General features: G+C 37.7%; 1 protein-coding gene across 1 annotated transcript; it reads right to left on the reverse strand.

Annotated features, from left to right (window-relative positions):
• Positions 1-6,205: 6,205 nt before the first annotated feature.
• On the reverse strand, positions 6,206-13,520 carry LOC119546188. Its single transcript, XM_037852314.1, is given in 5 exon segments — positions 6,206-8,678; positions 8,745-9,444; positions 12,146-12,220; positions 13,405-13,427; positions 13,429-13,520. Coding segments are annotated over 5 exon segments (3,363 nt in total).
• Positions 13,521-13,750: the final 230 nt, after the last annotated feature.

Here is a 13,750-nt window from a genome sequence, read left to right on the forward strand (position 1 = left end):
TTATCGCTGGCAAAACTTTTTGGGCTTGATGAGCTTCGGCAAAAGTTTTTGGGGAATGGGTGGGTGTTTTCCAAACGTCTGCTGCACTTTGCTGCCGCCTTAGTTAGTTTCCTTTTTGCCGGCTTTTGGGGCTTTTCTTCTTGGCGCGTTTTTCGTTGGCTCAGAAGAGGGCTATGCAAAATCGCCCACTAAACTTTAATGGCCTGACATTGAGGCGCCGCCGTCGTCATGTCCGCCATTTGGGCGCCAGTTAGGAACCAGAAGTTTGCCACATGCAACCCGGAGTTGGAGTTTTGGATGGGCCGCTTTAATTGCTTGGCGTGCCATGTGAAAATGTTTGCAGGCCCGCACCTTTTTCTATGTATTTTTCCCCTTTTTGATTTTATGTGCACTTTTATGGGACACGAGCTAACAATTTGCAACAAAATTTCAAAAGCTCCATTTATATGGCCATCGGCTTGGGGTTGGTCAGTTTTCTGAAATGTTTGCGTTTGTTTTAATTTGTTTTCGGCTGTTACCTGACGAGAGCGAAAACTTTCGTCTAGACACGGCACTTGAACACGCGCTCTAAAAATACTTGAAGTGTGTAGCAATTAACAATGGAGTTTAGGGACAATAATAACTCATATTGCAAATAGAAATAGGTCTTTATTTGGCACCGAAAATGTATGAAAGGTGGGTGAATTTCGCATGAGCTATATCAATATGCAAAAGAGGTTCAACACAGCCTTGCACTAAGTGAATGTGAAGGCACGAGCTCGAAACGAGAGCCATAGAAGGGGAAAACCTGGGAAAAGCTGGAACTCGGGCTCAGGACACAAGTGGCTAGACGTGACTAGCTTACATTATATCTGGTCTGGCCGCAATAAATGCAAAATATATGTATGCATCAAGTGCAAAACACGCCGTCGGGGGAAAATACAAGTGCGGGTGACAGCTTAAAATGGAAAACGAACAAAATATTCAATCAGACAGAGAATTTGCGGGGAAAAGGAGATGCGTGAAAATGCGTGAGAAAAATCGCGAAATATTTTCAGGGGTAAGTGAACCAAATATAGACATGAAACCTCAACGGAAAGAATAATAAATAACTTTTAAGAATTGCAAATAAAATTTATTTTATCAATATCCTGTAATTCAATATTTATTTTTGAGTACGTTGTTAGACATTCCACATATAATGAAATGTAGAATGAACTTTAAAATTCTGTTTTTTTGTAGTGAAAGAATACTAGCTGATAAAAAACTCCTCAAAACCTTAAGTTTGAGTTGTACTAATAATTTTTCTCACATACATTGAGGGATGAAAAAGGGACTTAAAAACTTGGCAGACATTTTGAACTCTTGGTACTCACACATAACTTTTTATATTCCTTTTGTCAGCAAGAATATAAAAAGTCCGCTCAATTTTAATGCATAATATTAATCTTATGCTTATTTCATTTGAATGCAGCCGAGAGGTAAAATGGTAAAGAAAAACGCTTGAGAAAAATCCATTTGTTGTGAGAAATTCAATTTATATTCGATTACGCGACGATGTCTAAGTAGAAAAATAGAGAATGGCTCAAGTGCTTGTGAGCGATTTTTTTCCTATTTTTGGCTTGGAGCGCATTGAGAATGCCCCGTCATGCGTTAAAATTGCAATTTCTTTGCCAGGCAAAGCAGGAAATGTTGAGAAAATTGATAAATGAAAAATATAAAGCCATACTACAGAAAATCAATCTCGAGCCCCAAAATCCCGGTGGCCTTTCGTCAGATCCCCTCTAATTGTAAAACACAGGGCACCAACAAACATAACAATCATAGTCGATTGTTGGCAGTTAAATATTCATGAGCCGAGTGAGAAATAAAACTGAAAATAGATATCCCAAACACAGTCCTGGGAATGGAGCTAAAAACCAGAAGAAGTATCCCATGGACATGAGCGCTGATTGCCCACATGACGTGCATAGAAAATGCCCAAAACTGCTAAGGGGTAAGCTCTATACACTGAATTCAATACTGTGTATTGGAAAACGATTTCCATTCAATGGCAGGCGGGCAGACAAAACAAAGACAGGCCCAGCACTTGCGAAAATTTCATTGCAAATGAAACGAAAAGCGTTTTATTTTGATTTTCTGCACACGCTCGATTCCAGGGGAATGGGAAGGCCAATTCGAGTGGAGTCGGCGGAATCCTCTTCAAAGGCAAATGTTTTGGCACTTTTTCTATTTTCATTTGCCAATTGCTGGGGAGCATCCTGTTTTCCTGCTTTTTACGTGGGTAATTTGAGCGAGTTCGGGAGGGGGAGCTTTGGTTAGCCGAGAACGAGGGTTAACGCCACATGTTGACAGCCGCATGTCATTAGGTATCGGGGCTCCTTACTTTAATACTTAAAAATTTAATCAACTAAATAAAGGGATCGATATTTAGCTTTCCTTTTGAAGCATTTGGCTAAGTTTTTGAGAAATTGACTGAATATAAAAAGTGTAATAGAAACAATTAACATTTGCATATTCAACTCTGAGTTTCGTATAGCAGAACCGTGATTTTCAATACTAAAATTCTCACATTACATAAATTAATTCAAAATTATTGGAATTAGGATAGAACATTTTTGAAACGACGTGCATAAGGAATAGAAGGTCATGTTGAAATCAAAGTTTAAAATCTGTAAATTAATTATTGTGTGTATTATTATTATTACTGTTAATGTTATTATTTCTATACTTAAAATTGATAAAAACCGCAATGGATGAAAAAAATGATTGCTATCTACTTTTGGATTCAAAAATGTTATTTTTTAATCAGTTTTATTATTCAAAGATATGTTTTAAGATTGTTAGACAATATCCTAATTTTTTAATTTATTGGCATTTATTGCACATAAGGAGACTGAAAATAAAATTCAATTTTCTTTTTCAGTTTTCACTTTCCTTTAAATCATTGACTTATTGCCCTCCCATTTCAATTCGACTCTAAGCCGTGTACTTTCTCTCCCCTAACAGGAATTAATAAACCACTCAGCAGAGGACTCCAAAGACAATTGTCATTACCTCCCCGAAGAAATGATATCTGGCAAAACAGTCAACGAAGTGGAAGAAAAGTGGTAGACTGAATGCAAGTCTGATTCCGTTGCAGCTAAAATGCTTTCCATGTTGTAAATCTATCCTCACATCCACATCCCTTTCCATTTCGCCGAAGGACTTTACTCAGGCGGACAAATAAGTGAGCACAAAAGACACCAAGGAATCGAAGTCTAGATGGTGGGATGTCAAAGTGAAACAACTCGAAAAATATCAACTTATGTAAATTGTTGCAGACGAGGAGTGAGCGGGAACACAGTTGAAACACTATTTGTATTGACAGGACTCGGGTCTGTCTGCCAGTTGTCCCTCAAGGAATTGTGGGCATATTTGGTTCTGCTGAAATGAGCAAAAATAATTGCAAATCGTAAAAGGGAAAAGAGCTAGAGAAAGATAGGGAATTTTTCCAGGCGGCTGTCGTCGCTTTTCCATATGTGCAAGGATTCGGGATTCAGGACACAGAGGAGCTGGCTTGAGGGGGAGGAAACCAGTCCGGACTGAAGGAAACGGAAATATGCAATGAAGCAGAAGTTGGCAGGAAATTGTTAAGACGCCGCGCCTCCTTCGCCCCGTCTCACTTAAACTCTAGCTCCTTCTCTTTCACTCGCTCTGTTTTCGGTTTTCCGTTCTTGTTTTACAACTCTTCTTTATTTTCCATCATCGAAAGGGTTCCCTGAAGGTTCCCCTGGCTTGCGTTTTATGTTCTTGGAGGAATTGAAAAGCCGCATGCAAATAAAATTTGCCTTCTTTTTAGTGTTATATGTCCTATGACCCGACTGCCCCCCTCGGCTTTTCTCTTTCTCTTTTCCGTTTCCGTTTTTTATTTGTTGGGTTCTTGTGGTTTTTATATTTCAATCGAGTCCTTTGTATGCCTTAAAGTGTTTTCCGTTTTCTCCCTTTGTGTCTTGCCAAAATTTATAGAGCATTTATAAGACATGCAAATTATGATCTATTGCAGGAGTGGCTCCCCGGGGATCTATACCCCTGATTATGTAATGGATTCCCCGCTCTGTAGAAAAACAAGAGGTCTAGGTCGAAGTCTTGTGGAAACTCATTTTATGGGGTTGAGAAAAATGGACGTAGCTAAATTTTAAGACAAGAAAGTATTTTAAAATATGGTTCTTAAAAAAGGATATTTTAAGAAAATATATGCGTTCCTTTTATCATAATTAAATACTCACAATGAGTAGCTTAACCCAGTTAAGAACAGAAACAGCGAACGAATAATGTACCAAAACAAATGTTTGCATAATTTTAACAACTGTCAGCATAAATTTCAAACAGCGACAGCAATATATGAACTGCAAACTGAATCGCTGGCCAAATGGGAAAAGTTGGCCTTACCGAGGGCCAAAAAAAAATACAGCAAAGCAGAGTGAAACGAAAACTTTGGCTGACAACTTTTGAAATAAAGTAAACAATAAAATGTGCCAATTGTGATTATGTGCCAAGAGAATATAATTAGGGAAAGCTTATAAGCTTACCTCCCCCTTTAAGGCCATAAAATGCTAAATTTATGATACAAATTTTCGCTAATTTGGGATTATGGTAAGGGTTACACTGAGTCCTGAGCAGACTACCTCAATTAAATGTACTCTTAATAGAGCATTTAATTCTACCTACAATTGGTAATCAATGTACATAAAATATATTTGTGTATAACACAGATTGCCTCACTGATTGAATAATAATACATCATTGTGCGGGAGGCGGAATTGCGCAGAAAATTATAAAAAATAATATGCATTTTAAAATCCACTCCTGAAGGGGTGGCACGAAGAATGATACGGCCAATGCCAGTGGTGAAGCACACGTGCCATGGTTTAGTCTGCACGCGATTCCCCCAGCCACAATTGTAGTCCATCCGCTTCGTCTGCCGCCTGTCGCCAAAAAAGTGGCTAAAAACGTGATGTGCATTTCAAATCGGGGTTCCCATCAACGCCTCTATCCTCTGAATGGGGGCTGCATCCCCACCAAATCACCATTCCATCCCAACTCAACCCATATGCACCTGCGCAACTCCCCCGATGAATCGCTTGCACTTTTGTTTATGTCCTTTTGAAAGGCGCGAGAAATTGAAAAAACGAAGGGTAGCTCAAAGTGCATGATTAAGGGTGTAAAGGGGGCTTCCTCTACCAGAGGCTAAAGCCAAGTGGCAGCCTGTCTCGGCTGAGAATTTCACACATCATTAGCCTCCGGAAAGTGTCGTTACTGCGGAAGAGACAGGAACGAATCAGAGAAGAGCTTTGCTTATTACAAAAAATAATTGTATATTATTTTCGTTGTATTATTATTGTATTACTTAATAGCAGGTCTATTTAAAATCTAAGCATTTGGGTAAAAACATTCTTACAATCTATACTTATATATATAAATACTTGTATACTTTTATAAAATGACTTTTTTATATAATCCTATTTAAGCGACCAATGAGCAAGTATTCAGCATATATTAATGTGTATGTATTATATATTTTTTAATGTTCTTAAAATATTAATATTTTTTTGACTCAACAAGTTTAAAAGAAGTTTAATATTTTACTTTACATCATACATGCCTTATATCCTTTTTCTACATTACATTGCAATTTACAGGATACACAAAGCTTTTAGGTGCGTTATTTGCTAAGCAGTTTCCTTAGTCAAGATAAGGACATTTTAGGTTTTCGAGAAGCTTTGCGGTAGACTTGCTAATGAAATTATCATTTAAGTGTGTATTTTTTTTATGTGTAGAAAAGGTAATTTTACATTTTAACTCCTTTTGCAAGGAAATTTATCCAGTCATAGTACCTCTGTGGTGAAATCAAATAAATAGATAAAACACACATTTCTCTTGGGCGCCAGAATAGTGATGCGAGTTTCAAAATCGTTCAGGGATGAATATGGAGTCCTAGAATCTATAAGACTCAGCTTTTAATAGCATGCGAACTGCGCGTGAATAAAATTTCAGTTGGTGATTCTTTTAAATAAAAAGCAAGTACAAGCTGTTTGGGAAACATGTGATATATAATGTGATAAATAACAAAAGATATAATTATTGGTGTTGCTTATGCTAAAATCAAATTAAACCGAAACAAGGAGGATACAAATTGGATTATATTGGGAAGTATTATCTATAGTTGATACATTTTCCAATTATCTTATACCCTTGTCTCAAGATCAGATGTATTTCTGAGCAGCTGTTGTCGCAACATAACATGTGGCATCGAGTAGATCAGCTTGTTCCAGAAGTTGGGATTGTCTCTCTTCAGATAAGTATTCAGTACCATGTAGGCCCTTAGCTCACTGTCAAGTTCATCGAAATTCTCCACATCCGGATAGAGGACCACGATCAGGCGCTTGCACCGATCCTTCGAGGTGGCATGGAGAGCCAGCCGGAACTCGAGTCGTCCCCAGGTGGATTTCAGGAAGTTCTTAGTCATCAGGATGATAATGCGTCTGGAGTCCTTGACAGATTGGTTGATGCAATCGGGAATGGACTCGCCCACCAACCAATCTCTGAGATAGAAGCAGAGTCTGAACTTGTGCTTGCCGTTCTCCAGTCGATCTACGAATTCTGTAATGAGCTCTTCGTCCTGGTGAGTGAATGACAGGAATGCATCGAATTTTTTATTCTGATCCAGTTCTCTACGGGCGGCCAGACCTAGGCATATTTCGTGTTCGTAGAACCAGATCAATATGGATTGCCTAAAGCATATAAAGGCGTTAATTGATATAGCTATTATTAACAAAGAGACGGCGAAGGATGTATAGTAGATTAGGACCGAAGGACATATATCTATCTCTTCAACTTCGATCATAGATTTTCCTGAATCGCCACATTGAACAGCTGATGCGTTTATAATATTTTTTGCTCGCTCCTTAACGAATTCCAGAAAATCTCTCTCCTCGCAGCTGCAAGTCCACGGATTTCCGGAAAGAACTAGCTTCATCTGGGAAGAAATAATTCTGTTTTCAAGGAAGCCCCGTACTCGATCGCTGAGAACCGAGATATTATTGTAACTTATGTCCAGATGGTCCACGTTGCTTGGTAGTTGATCGATATAGGACAGTTGGTTGTGGGCCAAATAAAATTGTGCCACACTTGAGTATCCTGGCAGCGAGCTGGAGGGCCATTTCCTGAGAATATTTCTTTCAAATATTAGAGTTGTTTGTCCAATTCTAGGCGTTGGTAATGGTGGTATCTGTCGTAGACCTTTGCCGCTGCAGTCGACAGTTAGTGACACCGGTTCGGAATTGGCGGTGTCGATACAGCAAATGCATTCTTCGGGACACTTATCCTGAGTTATATTTACTCGTCGCATTACTGATTCGTATTCCATTGGCTCACGTTCCCTTAGAAAGGATAGAAACGACTTTGCATTGCAGTAAAATTCCCAGGGGTTACCAGATAGTTTTATTTCAGTGATATTTTCACGATATGTCAGGAATTCTACCACCTCATCATCAAGGGTCATCAAAAAATTATTTCTCAGGTCTAAATAAGTTATGTTCTCCGGAAGCAAGTGATGTGGGAGTTCGGTTAACATGTTATTAGACATATGCAGTTTTTGTATCGAGGCAAGACCCGTAATGATAAGGTTTTCGGGGCTGGTAAGTCTTTTAATGTCATTTCCATCTAAATATAGAGTCGTGTTGTAGGCAATCAAATATGGTAGTCTGGGATAATATTCAAGATTTGCATTCATACAGTTTATTATGAATTGACCAGTTTGCCGTTCAATGCAACAAGTGCATCTGTATGGGCACGTCGCGTTTAAATGGTAAAGAATAAATTCATCGTACTCGCCCTCAAAAAGCCAAATGGCGTTTTTTAACTCTTCCACCCACTTTAACGTATAGTATAGTTCTGATTCTCCAAACGTATTTAATATATGATCTTCACTTGTTTCCCAGTAAAAATCGGAATAATTGGGAACGAAAAAAGCGCGTAAGTAGGATGCTTTTGCTGTTATGTTCATGAACTCCATTACTAGGTTAAATTTTGTATCTTTTATCCTTATCCATTGTGCGTTTTTCCAAAAATAATCTATTAAATAGTGTTCATCGCAGTATATAATCCATTTGTTGCCAAACTGTTTAAAAGAACTTAAACTCCCGACATATGCAACAACATCTTGGCTTAAGGTGGTAACTTGATTAAAACTTATGTCCAGAGTTTCAAGAGTTTTAGGAAGTCGGCTAGTGCTGAGACTAGTTAGTTGATTTTGTGAGACGTCCAGACCTTTTAGGTTATCATAGCCTTTCAATGAGTTATCAGGTAGTTGAAATAGTTGGTTCAGCTGAAGGAATAAGACTGCCTTTCCTATTATAGGAACAGGTAGCGGAGGAATTAGTGAATAATCTTGCTGCGAACAATTAATTTCAAATATCCCATCGTGTTGATTATATATGCAGCTACATTTGAAGGGGCACGATATGCCATTTATACCCAATGCAAAGTGGCATTCGTTTCGACCTGGGTGGCATACAAAAGTGGTCACATTTTTATATGCTTTATATGCGTACAGTTGAATGATTTCGAGTGCGTGGAAATTCTCAAAGGTTTTCATATCCATCTTATTATTAACGTGAATAATTAAGTTTTTTAATGTTGCTTGAAGGGTAGAAGATCTGGAATTGAGATATAAATTATTGTAAGACTTGTATTCATATTTTTTAGTGACTTTTTTTACTAACCCAAGAAATTCAAAGTGTTTTAAAACCACGTTGTCAAACACCAGTCTAACCAAGCTGGTCAAGTGATCAAATGATTCAGTTGTCAGGCCTTCCACATTTAGGCCACTAAACACTAACATTTGTAACTGGTTTTTTCCTAGGAACATATGTGTCTCAATCAAAAGTGTTGGTTTTTCCGATGTATAGGCATAGATTTTAATTTGCTTCGTGTTGTTCATACTCTCTCGTATGTAGGTATTGATAACAACAGAATTAACAGTACTTTCACTTAAATATTTAATATCTAGTATTTCGGGTCCGCTATCAAAATGTATTTCCTTCTCTGTTATTGTTAGGGAAGGAGCATACATTTCGAATTCAACAATTTCTTGTATGCCAAGTAGCCGAAGATATTGTACTGCAGGACGAAGTCTAGTATCGTCAGCCCGCGGTATTCCAGCCACAGTAATCTTAAGTATTGAGCAATCAGTCTCATTGGCAATTTTGTAAATATTCCATTGCTGAAAATCGCGATTTGTCCAAGTGAAAAGTAATTTCGAAACTGACAACTTCATTTTATAATCTTCAGTGGTTAAAATTCTGTTATCTATCGAGCATTTTCTGTTATTGCAAGATCCACCGCAGTACAGTTCACAGTAATCCGCTCTGATCCTGTCCAATCCTTTGATACAGGAAATTGTACAATATTTAATGAAAAGGAGTAATATAACTAGCAGTATTTTCGCGGACATTTTACGATGCACGCTATGCCGAACGTCAAACTGAAATAAACGTTGTGGCCACCAAAGAAAGATTGGAAAAAACTATAGGGAACGATTAAAAGCTTACAATTGACTGATTGCGAAACGATGTTTGAATGCAACGATTTGATTCGAAAGGGCTATTTATAAAATACATTGTATATACTATTATTCGGTCTCCCAGCGCCTCGACTATTAGATACCCTTTACTCAGCTAAGGAAAGTGCGAGGAAGACGGAGATATGCAAGCAGGAAAGCGATTGTTACCAAAAAATTTATCTAGCTCAATTTAGGTTAAAAGACCTAAGATTTCTGGGAATTTGTTGACCTTTTTGGGCAACATTTTTTCCGGCTTTCATTTTTTTGTAGTATTCTTTTTTTGACATCAGTTAACAGGTCAGGTATCTATTAGGTGCCAAAAGAGTTGCTTTTTTGTAATTTCACTAAATTCACCATGGGGTGTAAAACTAAAAGCTCAGGGATGAAGACGGACTCTTCGACTGGAACATTCTTAGTGGTTCACATTCGCTTCAGGGGTTGCGAGGTATTTTAAGTTTTGTAACTCTCAGCTTTTATCAGCTCGCAAAGAGCGGGTAAATTAAATTGCATTAAAGAGAGAATTTCTACCTTTTTGGGAAAGGGTGTAAAACAATTATTAGTTTATAGTCGTCGTCGTGGTCAAAGTACCAACTTTTGGATTTAAGGAAATCATTCGTAGCCCAGATCTATAGTAAAGCTACAATGGCACATTGAACCTTTAAATTCAAACATGAACAACCATTCTGTGGGACCTTTACTAACTAAATTAATTTTAGTCAATATTTTCGTAAAAATAAAAGAAGTGTCAAAATTAAGTTGGTAAAATGCATCTAAGCTTACTGAACAGTAGTATTTGTATCTGGTTTTTGCCTTTGAACATATTTATCGCAATTGTAAGTGTTGATTTTACCCATGTATAAGCACTCAAGAAAAAAAACTAAAGATATTAAGAACATTTTTCTCAATTTGTTCGCTATTTTGCGTTCATAAAAATCGAACACCGCGGGGTCAAGTCATGAACAATTTAGGTAAAATCATCAACGTGTCACTGAAAAATGCCTTGACAGTAATGGGTAGAAAACCGTTCTTAAATTATGAACACCGGTCATGAAAACATTTAAGTAGGTCTAGTATCCCGATCGTCCGCTCTCGAAAAAATGTGTTGGTGGTCCAGCTGCTATACCTTCCGCCCTATGCACATGGTACCACAGGTTCCAGTCCGCGAGAAGTCGGTAGTGAATTGTAAGGTTATATTAATACACCATTTTTTATGGTTACATGTACTTCAAATAATAAATAAACTCTTTGTCATTAGCAATAGCCAAAATTGTCCTGCCACAGATATGTGTGATATTTTTCAATCCTATGATATAAGTCATTTGATAATGTTGATATAAGACGAGAAATAAAATTAATAGTATTTTAGCCGACAGTTTACGATGTTCGGTATTCCGAACCTTAAATAAAACTAAATTGCATTGAAATACGTTTTGACCACCAAAGGAACAATATAAAAATCCATAGGGGACGACTAAAAAACCAAAAACCAAACCACAATTAAAAGCTTACAATAAACTGATTAAAAAATATTTTTGAAATCGACTACTTGTTTCAAAGCGGCTATACATATGTATATAGCGGAATACATATTTGAATTTTTTTATATGACCATATCATATTATCCGAGCTATGTCTGGATTATAAATAAATGTTTGTTTAATATTTTTAAAATATCAATAAAAATTAATTACCTACAATTGTTATTCAAATTAAAGATGCGTAAATGCATAAATAAATGTGAGATATTTATAAACTTCGTTTATCCACAGCTAACGATTTAATAACTTGGTTTAATTGTCCAACGTAAAATAAAAGAGAAAAAATCGATAGGCGTTTTACTATATATTTATTAATTTAATTATAAGCTTTTTAAAATCGTTATCATGTTTTGCGCGGCATCATTTTCCCAAGAGGTGGGGATTTGGATAATTCTTGTTTATAAAAAACCGCTTTGAATTTCCCATTCCATTGCATATATTAATTGTGAAATTGTTCTGCCTTCATTTTTTCTTTCGTTTAAATTGATTTCATATTAAATAATATGGACTACATTATTCCCCAGACCTTTTTCCTCCATTTAAATATTTTCATTTTATACCATTTCAATGGGAAAGTACCACTACAACTACTGCAAACAGTCTTTAAATTTAAGCAATGCCTTTGTTTCAAAGCTTTAAGAAGATGTGCTTAATACGTATCATGCAATCTATTGAATATATTCCTGTCAAATACGTTGAGACCCACCTTTATTTGCAGTCACACTTACCCAGGACTTTACCTAAGTCCGGCTGAGTTTTTTTATTGCAATTTGGCTCACATCCGCGCCAGGGATCCCCGTCCTTTTGCCGTACCCCCAAGATCCTTGTGCCTTGACTGTCAGACCTTCGTTGGTCACATGCCGTGGCAATTGATGTCAAATTTATAACGACAAATACTCGAAAAGTTTGCCACGTAGCCCAAACACACACTCATGCATTTATAGTGGCCCAGACATGCCCACTTTTCACACCTCCCCCTTCGACCCGCAGCGCCCCGTCCCATTCCGTCCCATCCCGTCCGTATTTCCCGTCCAAGTCCGGACCCGGCTGTTCAGATTTCGAGCATCATTATTGCTTTTTGATTTTTGGTGTGAATTTGCTGAGCAACAGAGGTCCGGCGATAGTTGTGAGTATGTGTTTTTGTTGCCTCCCAGTTGAATTATGGCCAGCAGATCCGGGAAAGGCACGGAAAGCTCTCCTGTTTGCTGGAAACTTGCCCAGGACACGGACACAGGCTGCACTTTGGGATCGTTTTCGGTGGAGAGAACATATTAATGCAATTTTATTTAAATTACGCAACATTTATGCTCCTTGCTCGCTTTGATATATTTGTTTTTTATTCGCCGCCATCTCTTTCACACCGACCGCATCGTTCTCGCTCTATTTCTGCGGCGAAGGGAAAACAGCAATCGGAACTGGGCTCCTTATTGTCCTTTTGTGCATTTCATATTGCCCTGTCTGCAAAGTTTTCTGGCCCCGTTCGCCGGCACAAATATTTATGGACATCAAACAATTTATGTCAACTGATAATTTTAAATGTTAATTAGGCTTGTTGGCTTGGCCCAGAGAGCGGCCAATTATTAAAGATTTAATAAATGACAAATACAATTCTGTTTCACAGGAAGGATGAATTAAACACAAATTGATATATTAATGTATATAATTAAATTGTAGTAATGCGTAATCAATTGTCAGCGAGTTGTTATTATGCAAAGCGGGTGGTCTGACCGAAAGTTATGGAAATTATGTGACTTTAATTCTTAAAGAGGTTAAATATTTGCCCGTTTTAAATGAAGCTGTGCATTTTAGAGTTAAGCTTCTTAATAAATCAATCATTAAATATTCACTGGAGCTGTTCACATTAGTCCTTCAAGTTTTAGTCAATTTCTGGGCATTGCGAAATCATTAAGTGAACTCTGTGAAGCGGAAAAAGACCTTAGGTAAATTGAAATTGCTTAATTTTATTCACATACACATTGAAAATCACTCGCAATTGTTTGCGGACAGCCTTTGGGACAAGCTGTGGCCTCTGAGGAGCCGCAGGAACGGGAACTTTGCAATTATGGCCAAGGAATAGAAATTCCCGTCGAGCCGTCAAAACCGGAAATGGCAAAGTGGCAAAGCGCAAAGCGGAAATGGCAGGCACAACACAACGCAACGCAACAGAAAAATGCAAATTTCAACGAAAAGGAAATTATAAAAATATTTGTTGGCGTCGCACCTGTTCCGCCCCTCCCCTCTACCCGCCCCCCTTTGAAAAATAGCTAGAGATTTTTTTTGCACGTGGATCGTCCTTGTTATTGCACTGACTTTTGTTGTTGCTGTTGGCCGACTGAAGTCCACTTGAAGCGACGTTCCCGCACTTTGGGACGAAGGTCCCACAACTTGGAGTGCTCCATCGTCTGGCGTAAAGGATTTTTTTTCATTTTATTTTATTTTATACCACACTTTTTGTTGCTTGCCACTATATAACAAATAACAAGTAGCCCCACCGTATATATCGTAGCCCAGATATAAATGGCTGGGCGAGTGAGTAAATTTATGCACTGGCAAGTGAAAGGTGGAGTTCATATTTTAGCCAGCAAGCGAGAGATTTCAACTTTAATTATTTTTACAGGTGCAATTTATT

Source organism: Drosophila subpulchrella, chromosome 2L, assembly GCF_014743375.2.
Source record: "Drosophila subpulchrella strain 33 F10 #4 breed RU33 chromosome 2L, RU_Dsub_v1.1 Primary Assembly, whole genome shotgun sequence".
Taxonomy (NCBI): domain Eukaryota; kingdom Metazoa; phylum Arthropoda; class Insecta; order Diptera; family Drosophilidae; genus Drosophila; species Drosophila subpulchrella.